Source organism: Manis javanica, chromosome 1 (assembly GCF_040802235.1).
Source record: "Manis javanica isolate MJ-LG chromosome 1, MJ_LKY, whole genome shotgun sequence".
Taxonomy (NCBI): domain Eukaryota; kingdom Metazoa; phylum Chordata; class Mammalia; order Pholidota; family Manidae; genus Manis; species Manis javanica.
Window position 1 is genome coordinate 181,254,804 of NC_133156.1, and position 15,997 is coordinate 181,270,800.

Here is a 15,997-nt window from a genome sequence, read left to right on the forward strand (position 1 = left end):
ATCGGGAGAAGCAGCTGTGGCGGGGGCTGAGGAGGGACATTTTAAAAGGGCCGGAGATTGCGGGCGTCAGTGGCCATGGCGGATACAGCGACTACAGCAGCGGCGGCGGCTAGTACCGCTAACGTCTCGACTGATGCACCTCCTTTCCAGCTGGGAAAACCCCGCTTCCAGCAGGTGAGAACCGGGCTGTGGTCTGAGGGCCGACGGGTGGTACAGGGAGGGCAGGCAGATTCCTCTCCAAAATTTCCTTTAGCCCTGAGGTCTGCGACCCGCGGCCACCAGGGAACCTGCAGCTACTGCCTCAGGAACTGCGGCCATTCCCATTGGTCAGCGGAGTGGGAGAGGACTCCCACCCTGGCTTCTTATTGGGCGTCTGTGCCGTCACCTCCCGGCTGCCGGAGCCCTCCAGCCTTTCCCGCCCGCGGCGCTCTGCGATTGGCCACCACGGCCGCGGCCGGGGATCCTGGGCACCCGGGTCCAAGCAGCATCTGCGGGGTTCCTTTGGGCGGTGCAGCCCGCCACTCTGGGCGGAAAGTTCGAGTCCGGCCCTGGATGGGAAGTTGGCGTGGCCGAGATGCCTTCCAACTTTTTACCCCGGTGGGCACTGATATTGTTTCCGAGCTGCTGGCAGAGCCTCCGGGCAGCATCCGCATCCCGTGGTCACGCTCCCGAAGCCGGGCCCACGATGCACTAGGGGTTAGGGCCGCGAGCCGAGTGTTGCCTGCGGCCCGGCGACCCCTGTCCTCTCCGCCGGGGGATTCGCTGACGCAGCGGGTCGACCGGCTGGGGTCCTGCCGGGGATGGAGTGAGAATGTGCAGGGAGAGCCGTGGAGCGGAGGAAACGCTGTGTCATCCCATGGGGCCGCGGGTCGCTCGGAGGGTCTTCGTTGCCGAGAACCCTCCCCAGCCCCCTCCCACGGAGGTACTAGCCGCCGCCGCTGCTGTAGTCGCTGCGACCTCCGCGGAGGCTCTCCCGCACCCGGGTCCTGGGGCCGCCGAAGGCTGCGCTCTGTCCGACCCGGTCGGGCTCCTCCGGGCACGGTAACAGTGGTCCTTTAGTCCCGGGACCCCCGACAGGGCATCACTAACTCGCCCTCGGCGGCGGAGCCGGAGATCGAACCCGCAATCCGGATCCAGGCAGGGAGGGGCGGTTCCCACGCCGCGGGCCGCCGCATTTCCTCCGTACTCTGCCTCCAGCGCTGAGGAAACCGAGTTTTATTAGGGAAGCGGCAGAGACTTGGCTGAAGTTAACTGAGCTTGTTTTGGGCGGGGGGCAGCAGAGCCAGACAGAAAGAAGTTTGCAAGAAGAAGGGAAATTGCACGAAGGTCGGTGTTGTGAGGGTTTTTTGTTTTTGTTTTTTGGTGGTGGTAGGAGAGGGACTGGTTGCAGCAAAGTGGTGCATCGAGCTTCGCTGGTAATTAAGGAACTGTGCTCCACACCCTCCTGAGAAAATGTTCCCACTGTTTTTAAACAGGACTTTGATCTCTAAAAAATAAGCCATCTCAGCATGTAGGTGTCTGAGTCGACACTGACTGGCGTCTTCCTGCCAGTGTCCGGTGCCACTCCAGGGCGATACCATCAGGGGTGCCTTCGCCTAGACTTGAGTGACCCTTCATTGGCTGTCCCCCTGTACCGGCTCTCCATACACATTCTACTCATCCTTCAAGGCTCCGTCAGGCCCACCTCCTTGGGAAACACGTCTGTCCTTCTTCCCCTGGACCAGATCACTGACTTCCTCCTTCCACCTCTTTGGCCACCCTGAACGGGATCCTCATAGGTCAGCCTTTACTGACAGTCTGCTCTGTGGTCCTTGGCATTCTATGTGGTTACTTGGTGTGCAGTACACCTTTGGATGAAAGGTTGACCTTGCCCTCCCTTGTTTCCATCTTGCCCTGAGGTGGAGCCAAACAAACAGTGATGTGCTAAATTAAGAGTTGTGGGTTGGTTTTCTTCCTGTAGCTCTTCAGGACATTTTGTCACACAGCAAACACTTATTGAGAACTTTATTGACTGAGTCCTTTGCTCAGATCACCTCTGGGAGCCATAAATGCACACCTGAGACTACTCCACCCAGGCAGCCGTTGCTGGTATCTGGCACCATCCCTGAGGGCAATAAAAGTGTGGTGCTTGCTTTTGAAGTGCCCCTCCTCCAGCACGGTGACCTTCATAAAGCACAGTGTGTGTGATTCATCCACCTTAAGGAACTTCTCCTTTTCCCTCCAAACCATCCTCTCCCACACACTTCTCTCCTGTGCAGGCAGCCCAACATGCCATCCAGTTGACTGTGTCCAAAGAGACCTGGCAGTCACCTGTACACTTCCCTTCCTCTCCCTCAACTTCTCAATACAACCAGAGGCTCCGAGTTCTCATCTCTTAAAACAGCTCTCAAGTCCACCGGTCTCCACGGCTGAAATTCTAGACCAGTTCCCCATGATCTCTCTCCTGAGCTGCGAGGGAAGCCTGAGAGTGCTCTCTGCATTCACGCTGGCCCCATTCCAGGCCCTCCCTTTTCTGGAGGCAGTCCTCAGGAGGTGACTCCTGCCTCCAACGCAGGTCTGATCAGGTGACTCCCTGCCACCCACACACACTTAAACACCCTCCAGTAGCTTCCCCTGCTTCAGAGACAAAGACTTCACTTTTGAAAGGGCCCCAAAGGCCTGTATGGCCCATCCCTACTGACCGTTTCTTCCTTGAATCCAACCTCCACCCACCATCTCAAACCATCATACTGGTTGCTTTCAGCCCCTCAGACCCTGAGTGGTTCATAATCCAGGATCCATTTCTGGAGCTCACACCAGGGATGCCACCAAAGTCTCTCGATCCTCACTGAGTCTCACCACTTTTGTGAGACTGGGTGCCAAGGTCTTTCCGTACTCCTTGGAGTCGCCCCAGGGCCCTGCTTCCTTTCACCCTTCAAAGATCTCCCTGTGCAGCAGGGCAGGGGGAGAAAGGACACCACACAGCATCAGAGGGTGGACAAAGATGACTTGCCTTCATGTGCTTTGGTCTGTGACCATCTTTCTCTGCATAGGATGGTGATGATAGCCAAACATTGTTCCAGGCTTTTTGTGTATTAACCTATTTAGTTTCCACAACTGCCCTGTGAGACATGCACAGTTATAGGGGAGAAAACTGCAGCACACAGATTAACTTTCTAGGCAGTCTGCCTCTGGAGTCCATGTTTGTTTGCTTATTTGCTTATTGTCAACTCTTATTATGGAGGTTTTCAAACATACAAAAGTGGAGACAATTGTCAGTGAACTCCTAGGCACCCATCATTCAGCTTCAACAATTACCAATGTAAAGTCAATCTCAATTCAGCTACATACCCCGCACCCCCAACCAGTGAGTTATTTTAAAACCCAGCCCAGATATCCCATCATTTCATTGTACCTGTTAGTAGGTATCTCTAAAAAATAAAGGACTTTTTTGTTTAGTGTTTTTTAGTAATTATTTTTTTATTTTGGAATGATTTTAGATTTATAGAATTCAAATGATCCAGAAAGCCTGTGAAGCCCTGACAGTTTCCGCTAATATTACCATCTCATGTTACCAAGGTACACTTGTGCAAACTAAGAAACCAACTTGGAACATTATTATTAACCACACTCCAGACTTACTGGATTTCACTATTTTTTATACTAGTGTCCTTTTTCTTTTCCAGGATCCCACATTACATATAGTCATCATGGCTCCTAAGGTTCCTCTGGTCTGTAACAGTTTCTCAAACTTACCTTGCTTTTTATGACTAACGGTTTTGAGAGGTACTGGTTAAATATTTTGTAGAATGTCCCTTAATTTGGGTTTGGTGTCCTACTCATGGTTAGACTGGAGTTATGGCTTTGGGGGAAGAATATCACAGAGGTGAAGTATCTTCTTTTTCACTGATATCAGAAGGTTTTTTGATAGTTTTAACATAACCACAATACCATTAACACACCTGAAATAATTATTTCTTAATATCATCAAAGGTGATCAAATCAGTCACTATTTGTCTTAGTCCATTCGGGCTGCTGTAACAAAATACCAGAGACTGAGCGGCTTAGAAGCGACAGAAATTTATTTCTCATAGTTCTGGAAGCTGAAAGTCCAAGATCACGGTGCTAGCAGATTCGGTGTCTGATAAGAGCCAGCTTTCTGGTTTCGAGCTGGAACCTCATGTGGCAGAGAATGGAGGGATCTTTCTGGGGTCTCTTTAATAAGGGCACTAATTCCATTCATGACCTTATCACCTTCCAAAGGCCCCATCCCCCAATACCATCCCCTTGGGAGTTAGGATTTCAACATACAACTTTTGGAGGGGACACAATCATTTAGTCCATTGCATTAGTCATATTTCCCTGATTGTCACATCATTTTTTAAAATAATTGGTTTGTTTAAACCAGGATCTCAGAAGGTTCACATATTATATTTCACTGATATGTCTCCTTTATGGCTTCTAATCTATTGATTCTCTTTCCCTCTTTTTTTCTATTTGTTGGATTATTTGGTGTGTAGAATTTCCCTCATTCTGAATGTGGCTAGATGGTATTTCTGTGGTATTGTTCAGCATGTTCTTCTGTCCCCTGTCATACCTGTAAACATGAAGGCCATGCTTGTAATCACTGCCTTATATTGCCTCACTGAGGGGAGGAGAACAGCAGGACAGAACCCTGGGAAGCTCTCTTTCCTCCTCCTCTGCTTATTTCCTCTCCTGAACTTGTTCTTTTTTTCTCTTCAGTTCTCAGACACCATTTTTGGCAAGCCAGGGCCCCAGGGTAGGAAACAAACACACATGCTTCTTCCCATTTGTGTTCAGTCTGTCTAGAAATAAGTTTTATTTTGTTTTGTTTTTGAACTCCCTTGCTCCTTTGGCAAACTCACTCATCAGCTAAGATGATTGGAGTTATGGGTACGCTGTGTGTGCTGGGTCCAAATTGACCGAGGCCTGTTGTGGCAGAGCAGGTGGGTTGCACAGGGCTCTCTCGGGGGCATGGGGAGCTTGCTGGTCAGGAAAGGGCATTCTGCACTTCAAGGTTGAGAAGACTGTGTGGGCTGATAGTGGGCAGGCAATGGGGAAATTTCTCTTATAGTTTACTGGAAATAAAGTTGTAAAATGAAAGTGCCTTGCAGGTAGTTATGTGTTTTAATCATTTACATCCTAATGGCCAGAGAGTGACTGTTTCCCAGGACTCGGCCTGGGGCTGGCTTATGGTTTGGACAGGGTCAACACTGTCTAGTCCAGTGGCACCCAACCCCTCCTGCACGTTTAGAATCACCTGGGCAGGTTTTCAATCAGACACTGATGCCTGGAGCCCATCCCAGGCCAATAAGCATCAAATCCATGGGTGTACAGTCTCTTTTTTGGAATACCCAGGTGATTCAATGTATAGCCTGGTTGAGGACTATCAAGATGGTCCAGCCTTTCTGCATCTGAGCTGTAGGTACAGTGAATATTTTATTCCTGACCCAGAAGAGCAGTGATTTCGATGTCTGGGGATAGGAGGGTTGTCAGGTTCTTCTTGGGACTTTGCCTTCAGCGGCTGCTCCCAAGGTCTGTTCTCCCCAGGAGCTGCAGAGGTGTGGAGGCTGCAGTCTTCTGCAGGCCCCGAGCCCCTCTGAGAACTAGCTGACTCACCTTTCTTGTGAAGGGGAAGACAGAGTCATTTGGCTGATTCATTCTTCTGGTAAAGAACAAGGGAAGGAAAAACATCCACTTACCGATCAGGTAAAGAAAGAGGCTAAATTTTGGAGGGGGGATAAAAGGCCATACATTTAAAACTATTGAGAAAATAAAAATGAACTCAGACTGAGAAAGTAATTTATCAGGCTGGGTGGACAGACACATAAAGTCACCTCCCTACAAAGAAACGGAGTTTCTCACAGGGACCATCAGTGGCCATGAAGTATCTCAAGGACTTCCTTCTCTGAGTTGACCAGTCATTCATACTCACTGAGAAAGCATTCTCCAAGGTCAGAGAGTGCCAGTAACTTTGCTATTTAAACTTATTAGTAGGAATGAAACATCCCTCTCTCAACTGGTGGGTCTAAGTCACTTTGACTCAGAATTAACCCAAGTGCAGAGCTTGAAATGAGGAGTTTCTGGACACATTTATCTTGATTTTGTAGATCCCAAGAAAATCCTGTTTATACTTCTCAGTCCAGACCCATGTGGATCCCTTTCTTCTTTGCTTTGCTTTGCTTTGAGCCTATTAAAGTACCACTTGATTTAAACTTTACTCCACCTTTCCCCAGAATTCTATATTAAGTCGGTTTTTCTCTTTGTTTGGTGAAGTGTCCCATACTTCCTCTGCTGTGTGCCTCCCTCATCACTGAAAGTCAGTAAACCTGAGTGTCACACACACATTTGTCCTGGGGGGGTCTTAGGTTGATTGGATTAGGGCACTGTCATTGGTGCTTAGCATTTCCAGTTCAGAACCCCCTTCTTTAAATCTTACTGTTTCCAAGTGTTTATTGAAAAGTTACTTCTGGAGGACCCTTTAAATATCTCAAACTTACATGACCAATAAAGAACTTTTATTTTTCCCTTCATGAAATCAGTACGCTTCTTGCTTTCCTTAGCCTGGTTAATAAGCGTCAGTGTCTAACTGGAAATCCAGACACTGTCCATGACTCTGTTCTTCCTTGTTTCCCCAGCCAGTCAGCTGTGCTGTACTCCCAGGACCTAACACAGTGCTAGGCACACAGTAGGTCCTCAGGAGCAATTTGGTGAATGAATGAATAAACTACACAAATCTGGTAGTTTTCTCCTCTTTTCCTTCCTCCTTTCTTCTCTTTTTTTCTACTACCTTATAAGATTGTTTAGGGCTTGGGATGGATCTTTATTTCTGTATACCTTGCATTTCTCAGCACAGTTATTTGTACATAATAGGTACTTACGCATACAAATTGAATAAATACAATAATATAATTCCCCAGGGAACTACAGTGCTCATTCTAAAAAATTATCAAAACATTCTAGGCAAATCTTATCTGTTGCTGGCCTTGCCCTGTTTTTCTAAAATGTCTTATTTCTGACTCCAGCCTTCATGCCTGTGAGCTCTTGCTGATACCTTCTCTGCTTGGTAAATCGTCCATTTGCTTGTCACAGCCCCTCTGGGAAGCCTAGAGGTTCTGAAAGAAATAACCTGTGTCTTCACTGCACTTTCTGATACCTCATTTAAGCACTGATCGTAGTATTTTGTAGTTATTTATTTATTTTTTGTCTCTCTCAATGTACCAGGCTTCTTGAGGGCTTGTTCATGGTGGTGTTCCCTGAGCCTAGCCCAGAAGGGGTTATATATAGATGTCTATGGAGCAAAATGTGACTCTTTCCCAGTGGCAGTGGTGGAGAGTGACACAAGAGGGCCAGAGGGCCGGGACAGTATGAAGACAATGCCAGACCACAGGGGAAGTCAAAGCTAGAAGATTCCACTGGACTGTCTTCAAGAAGTTGCTTCACCCAGGCCCTCACCTGCCCCTTGCTCATCCTCTTTCCTCCTTGAGGTGCGGCCATACTGTTGTCCCTTTTACATCCTACTCTTCCTTCAAAGCCCAGCCTGCTCCATTCCCTCTAAGCAGCCTCCAGGCCATAGGCTGCTTCTCCACCCACTCATTCATTACTGAGGCAGTGTTTGTGGAGCCCCTTCTAGGTGTGGGACCCTAGACCAGGAGCCAAGGAAGGCACAGGAAGAATGAGCCTATAATCAAGAAATATATTCATTTTTATTTTAAGTTTAATATATATTTTAAAAATAGAATATTGCTTCTATATATTATAGATAATGCTGATTTTTTTCATTTTACAAGCAATTTAAAAAGAGATAAAAATCATACCTATTCCTATTACTCAGAGGCAATCTCTGTTAACATTTTAATATATTTTCTTCTAATTTTTAAAAAAACCTAGTTTTATGCTTTTTATTTTGAAACAGTTTCAGTCTTATAGAAAAGTTGCGAGAAGAATTGAGAGAACTTCCATATGTACCCTTTGCCTAGATCCATCAGTTTTTAACATTTGTCACATTTCCTTTATTATTCTCCTTGTCTAAAAGTGATCATAAAGTCCTGGAGCATAGCAAATATACATGATATCATCAAGGACATCTTCAATCTGTAAATAAAATAATAGTACCTACATTTCCAGATTTTACTGCTGCCCTGTATATGTTACGCGTTATGTTTTCTCACCCATGTGAGAGTAGGTTATATTCATTTATCCCTTAATACTTCAGTGTATCATAAGAACAAGAACATTCACTTACTTTTCTGTGTAGACCACTTAGGCCTTTATAACAAAAATACTTCAGACTGGGTGGCTTATGAACAGCAGAAATTAATTTCTCAAGGTTGTGGAAGTTTGGCAGTCCAAGCTCAAGGTACTGGCTGGTCCATAGATAGCCATCTTCTCTCCAGGGTCCTTGCATGGCGGGAGGGGCAGGAGCTCTCTGGGGTCTCATTCATAGGGGCACTAACGCCATTCATGAGGGTTTTACTTTCATACCTAATGACCTCCCAAGGCCCCACCTCCTAATACTATTGAATTGGGTGTTAGGATAACATGAATTTTGAGGGGGACACAAATATTCAGTCTACAGCAATAACCTTAGTATAGTTATTATAGCCAGGAAATTTAATATGGATACAGTCCTTTTATTAATCCATGATTCCTATTCCAGTTCTGTCCATTGTCTCAGTAATGTCCTTGAGAGCATTTTTCTAGGATTCAAACCAGAATCACACGTTGCATTTAGTGTTCCTCGGTCTTCCTTTGTCTTTGTGACACTGACGCGATGCAGAAGGCTGATTAGTGTATGGGATGCTCCTCAGTTTGGGTTGGTCTGAATTTTCTCACGATTAGATTCAGTCCCTGCAGAATACTGTGTGAGTGATACTGCAAACTTCTCAGGGTACCTGGAGCACATGGTGTCCATCCACCCCTCATCAGTCTGTTGAGCATGTCCTCATCATTTTGTGGGATAGCTCTTCATTACTTTACAGCACAGTGAAACGTACTGGTCTCATTCCGTGCCTTCCCTGCCTCAGCTTGGGAATCAGCCACTTTTCCAAGAAACCCTGGTCTATTAAAGACCAGGATCTGGATGTCACTGTGTCTCTTTGCTATTCACTTAGTATCCACCTAAGTCTATGTTATCTACTTGTCAATATATTAAGTTGGAATCATCCTGTTTATGTGCATTTCACCAAATCATAAGCTTTTTTCCATGTCATAAATGTATGAAAACATGATTTTAAATAGATGCATTGTGTTCAGTAATATGTATGAACCATCATTTATTTAACCACCCACCTTTTAAAATAATGCCTCGTTGAGCATCCTCAGCATATACCTATGACATCAGCCTTGAACGTCTCTGATTATTTCCTTAGACTAGATTCTTAGAGGTGAAATTTTGTCAGGACCAGAGTAGATTGTGTATAAGTGAAGAAATGGTTTAGGCCATCTGAGTTACAAGAGGTTAGAAGGAACTATTTTAATTAGGAATGGTGCTGATGCTTGATCTGGTGTGTGAGGGGCAGCATGTGATGGATGGAGTAGGCGGGGAGAGATGGAGGTGGCTCTGGGCCAGTGTGTAGAGGCGACTTTGAGGAGACCTGGGACCTGGTGTAGGGTATTTTTTGGGAGTGGAAAGGAGCAGAAGTTGGCTCCAGGGTCTGGTGTCCTAGTGAGCAGGAGGAGGGAGTGTGGAGGCTCAGTTTCTTCCATGGTGCGGGGGGTGGGGTGGGGGGGGGGCGCGGGGCGGCGGAGGGAGCTGCGAGGCTCCAGGGAGAATCTGGGGCAGAGCCTGGAGGGTAGCAGGCATGAGCCCTCAGTGTTTGCAGCTTTCCCCTTTGTTCTCCAGCTTGGCGCCCTCTCTCTTCCCCTTGAGCTTGGCTCTGCCTGACTGGCTTTGCCCCTAGGGCAGAGGGCCCAGCATTGCTCCATTTCCTTTCATTGTGCTCTAATGCCTGTGGCCTGCTTTGCACAAAGCCCTCCTTTTCCAGGGCCCCTGCTCTGGGCAAAGCTACGGGAAGTTGGCCCCTAGTTCTGGGCCTTGCAGCAGCTCCAGGGCTAAGGATGAAGGGGGAGCCATGGTGCTGGAGCTCTGCCTGTGGAGTCGGGGGGCTTCCCCTGGGGGCAGAGCCTGAAGAAGGCAGGGAGGCCATCTTGGGAGAGTGTTGGGAACCAGAGCTCACCTCAGCCTGCGTGCTCCGTGGTGCTTGGCAGCTGCATAAAGGATCTCAGGGTACTGGGGCAAGAGGGGGAAGAATGGGAGGCACCTCAAAGAAAAGCTGGGACGGTCACTGTCTTCATGGTTTTCATGAGTTACTTTAGAAGCTCTCAGACTTGGGAAAGCTGCCCTTGGGTCATGAAACGCAAACCTTATGGGCATTCATTCCCCACATGGGGAGTCTGGGGACTGTGGGACCCTAATAGTAAGGGTGGGTTGCAGGGCGGGCCCCCCAGTTTCTGGAGGATGGGGCACTGCAGCTGATCTCTTCTCTCCCACCCCTCCTGCAGACCTCCTTCTATGGCCGCTTCAGGCACTTCCTGGACATCATTGACCCTCGTACGCTCTTTGTCACTGAGGTAAGTCATGGCTGTCCCTCTCAGTGGAGGCCCCTTGGCCTTTATACCTCTTGTCACTTCAGAAGATCCATGGATCATCAGTGTGTATGCTTTGTACATATTATCTCATTTAATTTGGATCTCACAGCATCCCTTCAAGGTAGATATATATCATTATTACTATTCACATTTTAATGAAGTTATTACCTGGTACATGAATGACATGCTCATTACAACAGTTCAAACAGTACAGAAGTGTTTAAGTTGAACAATAAAGTATCTTTTATATACTCTCTCTACCCATTTCCTTCCTCTCATAGGTAATGTTAGGTTTATTAAGGTATAATTTCCTTTTGTATGTAGACCATTCTATGAGTTTTGACAAACATATTCAGCCATATACCCACCACCACAATGAAAATGTGGAACATTTCTAACACTCTAAAATGTTCCCTCATACCTATTTATAATTGATCTGCCCTGCCCCCACCCAACCTCTGACAACCACTTGTTTTCTGTCCTTATTGTTTTCCTGTTTCTAGAATATTATATAAATAGAATCCTACAGTAGTTAATTTTGTGTGTCTGACTTCTTACCCTTAGCGTAATGCTTCTGAGATTCATATATATTGTTCTGTGTACCAATAGTTCATGACTTCTTGTTGCTGAGTAATATTCCATTGAAAGGATGTTCCAGAATTTGTTTATCCATCCACTTGTTGATGAACAGCTGGGCTGTTTACAATTTTGGGCAATTGTAAATAAAACTGCTATGAGCATTTTGTGTGTGGATGTATGCTTTCATTTCTCTCTAGTAAATAACTAGGAACAGATCACTAACTCACACAGTAAGTATGGAAAGTGTATGTTTAACTTAATAGGAAACTGCCAAACTGTTGTTCAGAGTGGCTCTACATTTTACATTCCCATTGGCAATGTTCCAGTTGCTCTACATCCTCACCAATACCTAATATTGTCAAATTTAAATTTATGTCGTTTATTTCAGCCATTATAAGAAGTGTATCTATAGCCTTTGTATGCATATTTACAAATGTGTGTAGGAATGCATGCATATATAAAATAGCAAATATTTATTAAGCATTTACTGTGAGCAAGGCAGTGTTGTAAGCATTTTATATGCATAGGTCATCAGATTAACTCAAAGCAACCCTCTGAGGTAGATACTGTTATAAGTTCCATTTTACAGATGAGGAAACAAAGAGACAGAAGTTAAGGCTCATGCACATGGTGCTAGCCAGTGGTGGAGCCAGCATATGAACCCAGGTAAGCTTGTTTCCAGAACCTTTATTCTTAGCCAGTTTGTGTCCTATTCAGGTAACTCTCCCAACATTACTCAGCTGGCAGAAGGCCAGAGCTCCTGCCCTGGGCCCCCCCTATCCCAAGGAAAGTCACTGAACCTCCAAGTCAGCTGCCTGAGTTGACAGCACTTCTCTGCACATCTCCATGTTGAGCATTGGCTTGTTTCAGCCCTGGAACTATCAGCTCTGGGAGGGAAAAGCCATGATGGAAAGAGACAACAAGGACCTACACCCATCCCCACTGTGCCTGAGGCAGCAGCCCAGTAACATGAAATGTCGGAATTACCCTGATAACGTGATTTCCTACTGCATCTAAGCAGGACAAAGGGCCCAGGTTGCACCTGTATCTAGTTTTGCACCACTCTGTAACTTTCCAGAAAGGTGCAAAACTAGATACAGTTGCAACATAAACCCCAACATAAATCGCAGGGAAAGGAGGAAGTGGAGATCCATGTTTAACTCAAAGGATAGAGGTGCTACTGGAAGACTGGGGCACATTGAGAGATAGGGGAGGAAGACTTAGGCAGTGAGGAAGCATTTCAGTGCTCCCCAGTTACCATGAACAGGCAGGAGCTTTGAGGATGGGTTGGCAATATAGGGCAGCATGTTACCTATGCCAGGGGGCTCACACCTTCTCTCTTCTCCAGCCCACCCTCCTCTTCATTCCCAGACCATTTCATTCTGCTGCTTTCCTCCGGTATCACATCTTTCTTCTTCAGGTCTTGCATTTTGAAAGACCCTAACATTCTTGTACATTTCTCAACCCTTTTTGGCCTGTTATCAGTAATTGAAATGTCAAAGCAACTTGACTATTCACTGACTAGGAAATAACCAATCAACAGCCAACAGCAATTTTAGCATGTTTTTCAAATTTTGCATGTTCCCTCCTTTTATCAAAGATTCTGATAGGCTTCCCAGAATGATCCATACCTCCCCTCCTTGCTGCACCCCAGTCAAGGACTATTCCCAGCACTACCTGCTGGCCTTTCAGAGTTTCTGCCCACTGAAGCTCTTCTAGGCTCCTCAAACTGTGGAACAGCCATGGGTGGTGGAAGAGCCGTGAGTGGGGCCTTCAGGCCCTCACTGGTTCTAAGCATTTTACATGCATTGGTTCTAGTCCACGCTTAAGCCACCTGCGTGGAAGCACCGAGAAATAAAGCACCAAGGAATTAGAAGCACTGAAAGGGAAGAATCTGTTACCTGAGCCCCTCCCCCATGAACTGGGGCACTGCCAGGAGGCCCAGGCTCCCTGTTCCACTGGGCTCAGTCCACAGACCATGGTTCACGTTTACAGAACACTCTTTGTCTCCCATGGTCTTTGGATGGTGTTCTGGGAGGGAGTGTGGGGAGATAGCTGCACAGTTGGAGGGGATCGGGACAGGCCTGTCAGCCTGTGAGGGTGGGAAGACAGTCGAACACATGGAGCGATTGTTCTGGAAGCTGGAGGTTCCCCAGATGGAAAGATCCTGAGCAGGTTGAGCTGTCCAATGACCTGCTTCTGAGGGGCATTAGCTGAGTCGATGGATAGACTCGTCTTAAGAGAATTTTGCAGCTACTTGTTTATAATTTATAACTGACCAGGCTTTAAAAAGATTCCAATCCTTCTTTGTGTAATGAGGCAGAGGAAATTTTATTCACTATTATTTCTCTCAGGAAGAAGGCTGTCTTTGTTCTAAGAATGTCTTGAGCAAGGCTTCAGAGTAGGAGGAAGTTGGTCTGCTTGACAGAAGGGAAGAACTGTGCTCTTTGATCCTACAAGAGAGAGGAGAGAGAAGGCAGAATAGGGAAAAAGCAGTGGGAAGGAGAGCAAGGAACCAGGCTGAGCTGAAAAGCCAGTGGCTGGGGCTCTTTTGAGATTGGTCAGGCCTCTGTGCAGTGGAAGTTGTTGCCATGTCACACTAATGTCCCCTCCACTGTCATTCCAGGGAAGCTGTCAGTAAAGTCTGCCTAGCTCACAAAATTTCTGCAAGAGTAGATTATTTGGTAGCAGGTCTTGAGTGGCTGTGAGTCTCCTGAGGGTGCCATGTGTGCAGGATCAGGCTCAAGGAAGGAAACCACCAGGAGCTGGCAGAAGGCCCAGCTTTGACTTTCCTCATAGGTCGTGGAATTCCATCTCTATCTCTAAGGTCAAGGCTGAACCAGCTGACATCTAAGTTACTGTTACTTGTGGAGAAGATGAAAGGGCTTTGCTATTCTGAAGTCAATAATATTTAAGGGAATGAATGGTTGACAGATTACAATTTTGAAGGGCATAGAAAACTAACTGAAATAGTGTTAATAACACTAAGTCATTACTAGTATAGGTGTAGTAGTCTAAAACTTATTGGGGTGTATTGTAGGGTAGAATAAATAAGTACTTATATTTATGAACCAGGGTTCTTATCATGGGAGTAGGGAGATACAAATATAGTGTAGGGGAAAGATTCATGTGGTGTATTTGAACTGGAGGTATCAGTGTGAACTCATGATTCACACACACACACATTTACCAATTCTGTATTTCCCAGTTTCCTGGCTTTCTTCACTGAATGGGCCTAGAAATGATGATGCCCTGGTAATAATGAACACAGCACTCAGATGCTGGTTTCTAAACACTGCTACCCACTAAGAGGAACCAGGGCTTCTTGGAAAGATGGCCAGATCCACATCTGGGTCAAGGGAGATTGCTCTGGAAAGTGAGAAAGTTCTTGAGAATGATGGAGACACGAAAACTGGCTTGAAGGGAAACCCACTGGCCACATTTGGGACAGTTTGAGCATTAAAAAGAATAAAAGCAATGGATTATAATACATTGAATAATAATGATGATGATAAATCCATGAGTCCATAGTAATACTAAAAATGTAGGACGGCGAAGCTCCCCTTCCCAGAAGAATGCCAGCTAATAAATGTAGAAGGAAATAGCCATAGTGTAACCCTCAGTGAAATAACTGAATCCATCCAGGATCACTAATGGATAATGCAATTTCCATAAAATGAAAGGTTTGGGGAAGCAGGATATTCATATGCTCTCAAGTAAGTACCACCCTGAAGATTACTTAGCAGTTACAAAGGGGAAGAGGTACCTTTACACTTGAGAGCTTGGAAGCCACCCATTTAATAGGTGACCAAGCTTCAGCATCACCAACAATGAGGTCAACGGGCTATGCCTCCTGATGTGATGTGGCTCTGTTAGTATCCCTAAAGACTGGTGTCTGTGGAAGTCTAAAGAAGAAAATAAAAGCTATTCATACTCCCACCTGCCAGAAATGATCAACATTAACATTTCGGTGCATGTGTATGTACAAAATAAGGGTGATTTATATTATATATTATATGTAGAGAAAAGCATATATGATATATATGTTTACATAATATGTATACATGATATATACTTTTTTGGTATAGCATATCATGAGCATTTTTCCTTGTTATTAAATGTTGTTTCAAAATGTGTTTAATTACTGCATAGTGATCTATTATGTGATTATTTTATAATTTAATTCCTAATTTTCTCTACTGTTGACCATTTGGGTGGTTTAAAGTTTTTTGCCATTATAATATTATAATAAATATCCTTATATATAAGTCTTCCCATATTTCTCTTTTTTGCCTTTGGATAAATTCCTAGAATTGGGATTTCTAAATGAAAGACATTTGAAGTCTTTTGATATGTACTGTCAGATTGCCCTGCAGATTGTTGCAACCTGTACCAAGATTATATCCGTGTATACTCTCAATCGTAGTGAGTGAGGGTGTCTACTTACATGCATTCCAGACAAAATTTAAATATATTTAATAAAATTTTTCGTTTAAAAATACCCAATGTTAGTACCTTTATACACTTCAAGTTCTTGCCCACTTGTATACATTTTTGGCTTATTATATTGAAGATGGATTTTTTATTTGCGTTTTTCCTTCATTTCCTAGTCTTTGTAATTTTTCAAAATCAAGTGCTATTATATAGTATAAACAGCCATCCCCATTAGACTTCTAGATCTAACAGGTTGTTTCTTCTCTTTTGCTTTCCTTCAAAAAACAGTCTTGGCCATATCACTTTTCACTTCTGCTGAATTAAGTTGTTAGAATAAATTCCCAAAAGTAGGGTTTCCAGGCTAGAAGCCATGATTGTTTTTGAAGTTCTTAGG

The 15,997-nt window shown here is 45.3% G+C and overlaps 1 protein-coding gene across 7 annotated transcripts in view; it reads left to right on the forward strand.

Moving 5' to 3' along the window:
• The window catches only part of SFXN5 (sideroflexin 5), a 105,799-nt gene continuing 89,802 nt past the window's right edge, over nt 1-15,997 (forward strand). Inside the window, exons 1-2 of one of the 7 annotated variants that reach the window (XM_037027239.2) lie at nt 1-174; nt 10,504-10,572. In XM_037027239.2, coding sequence (XP_036883134.1) covers nt 76-174; nt 10,504-10,572 — 168 coding nt within the window. In that variant the 5' untranslated portion in view covers nt 1-75. The other 6 variants (XM_037027238.2, XM_037027235.2, XM_037027236.2 and 3 more) reach the window with 6 other exon arrangements.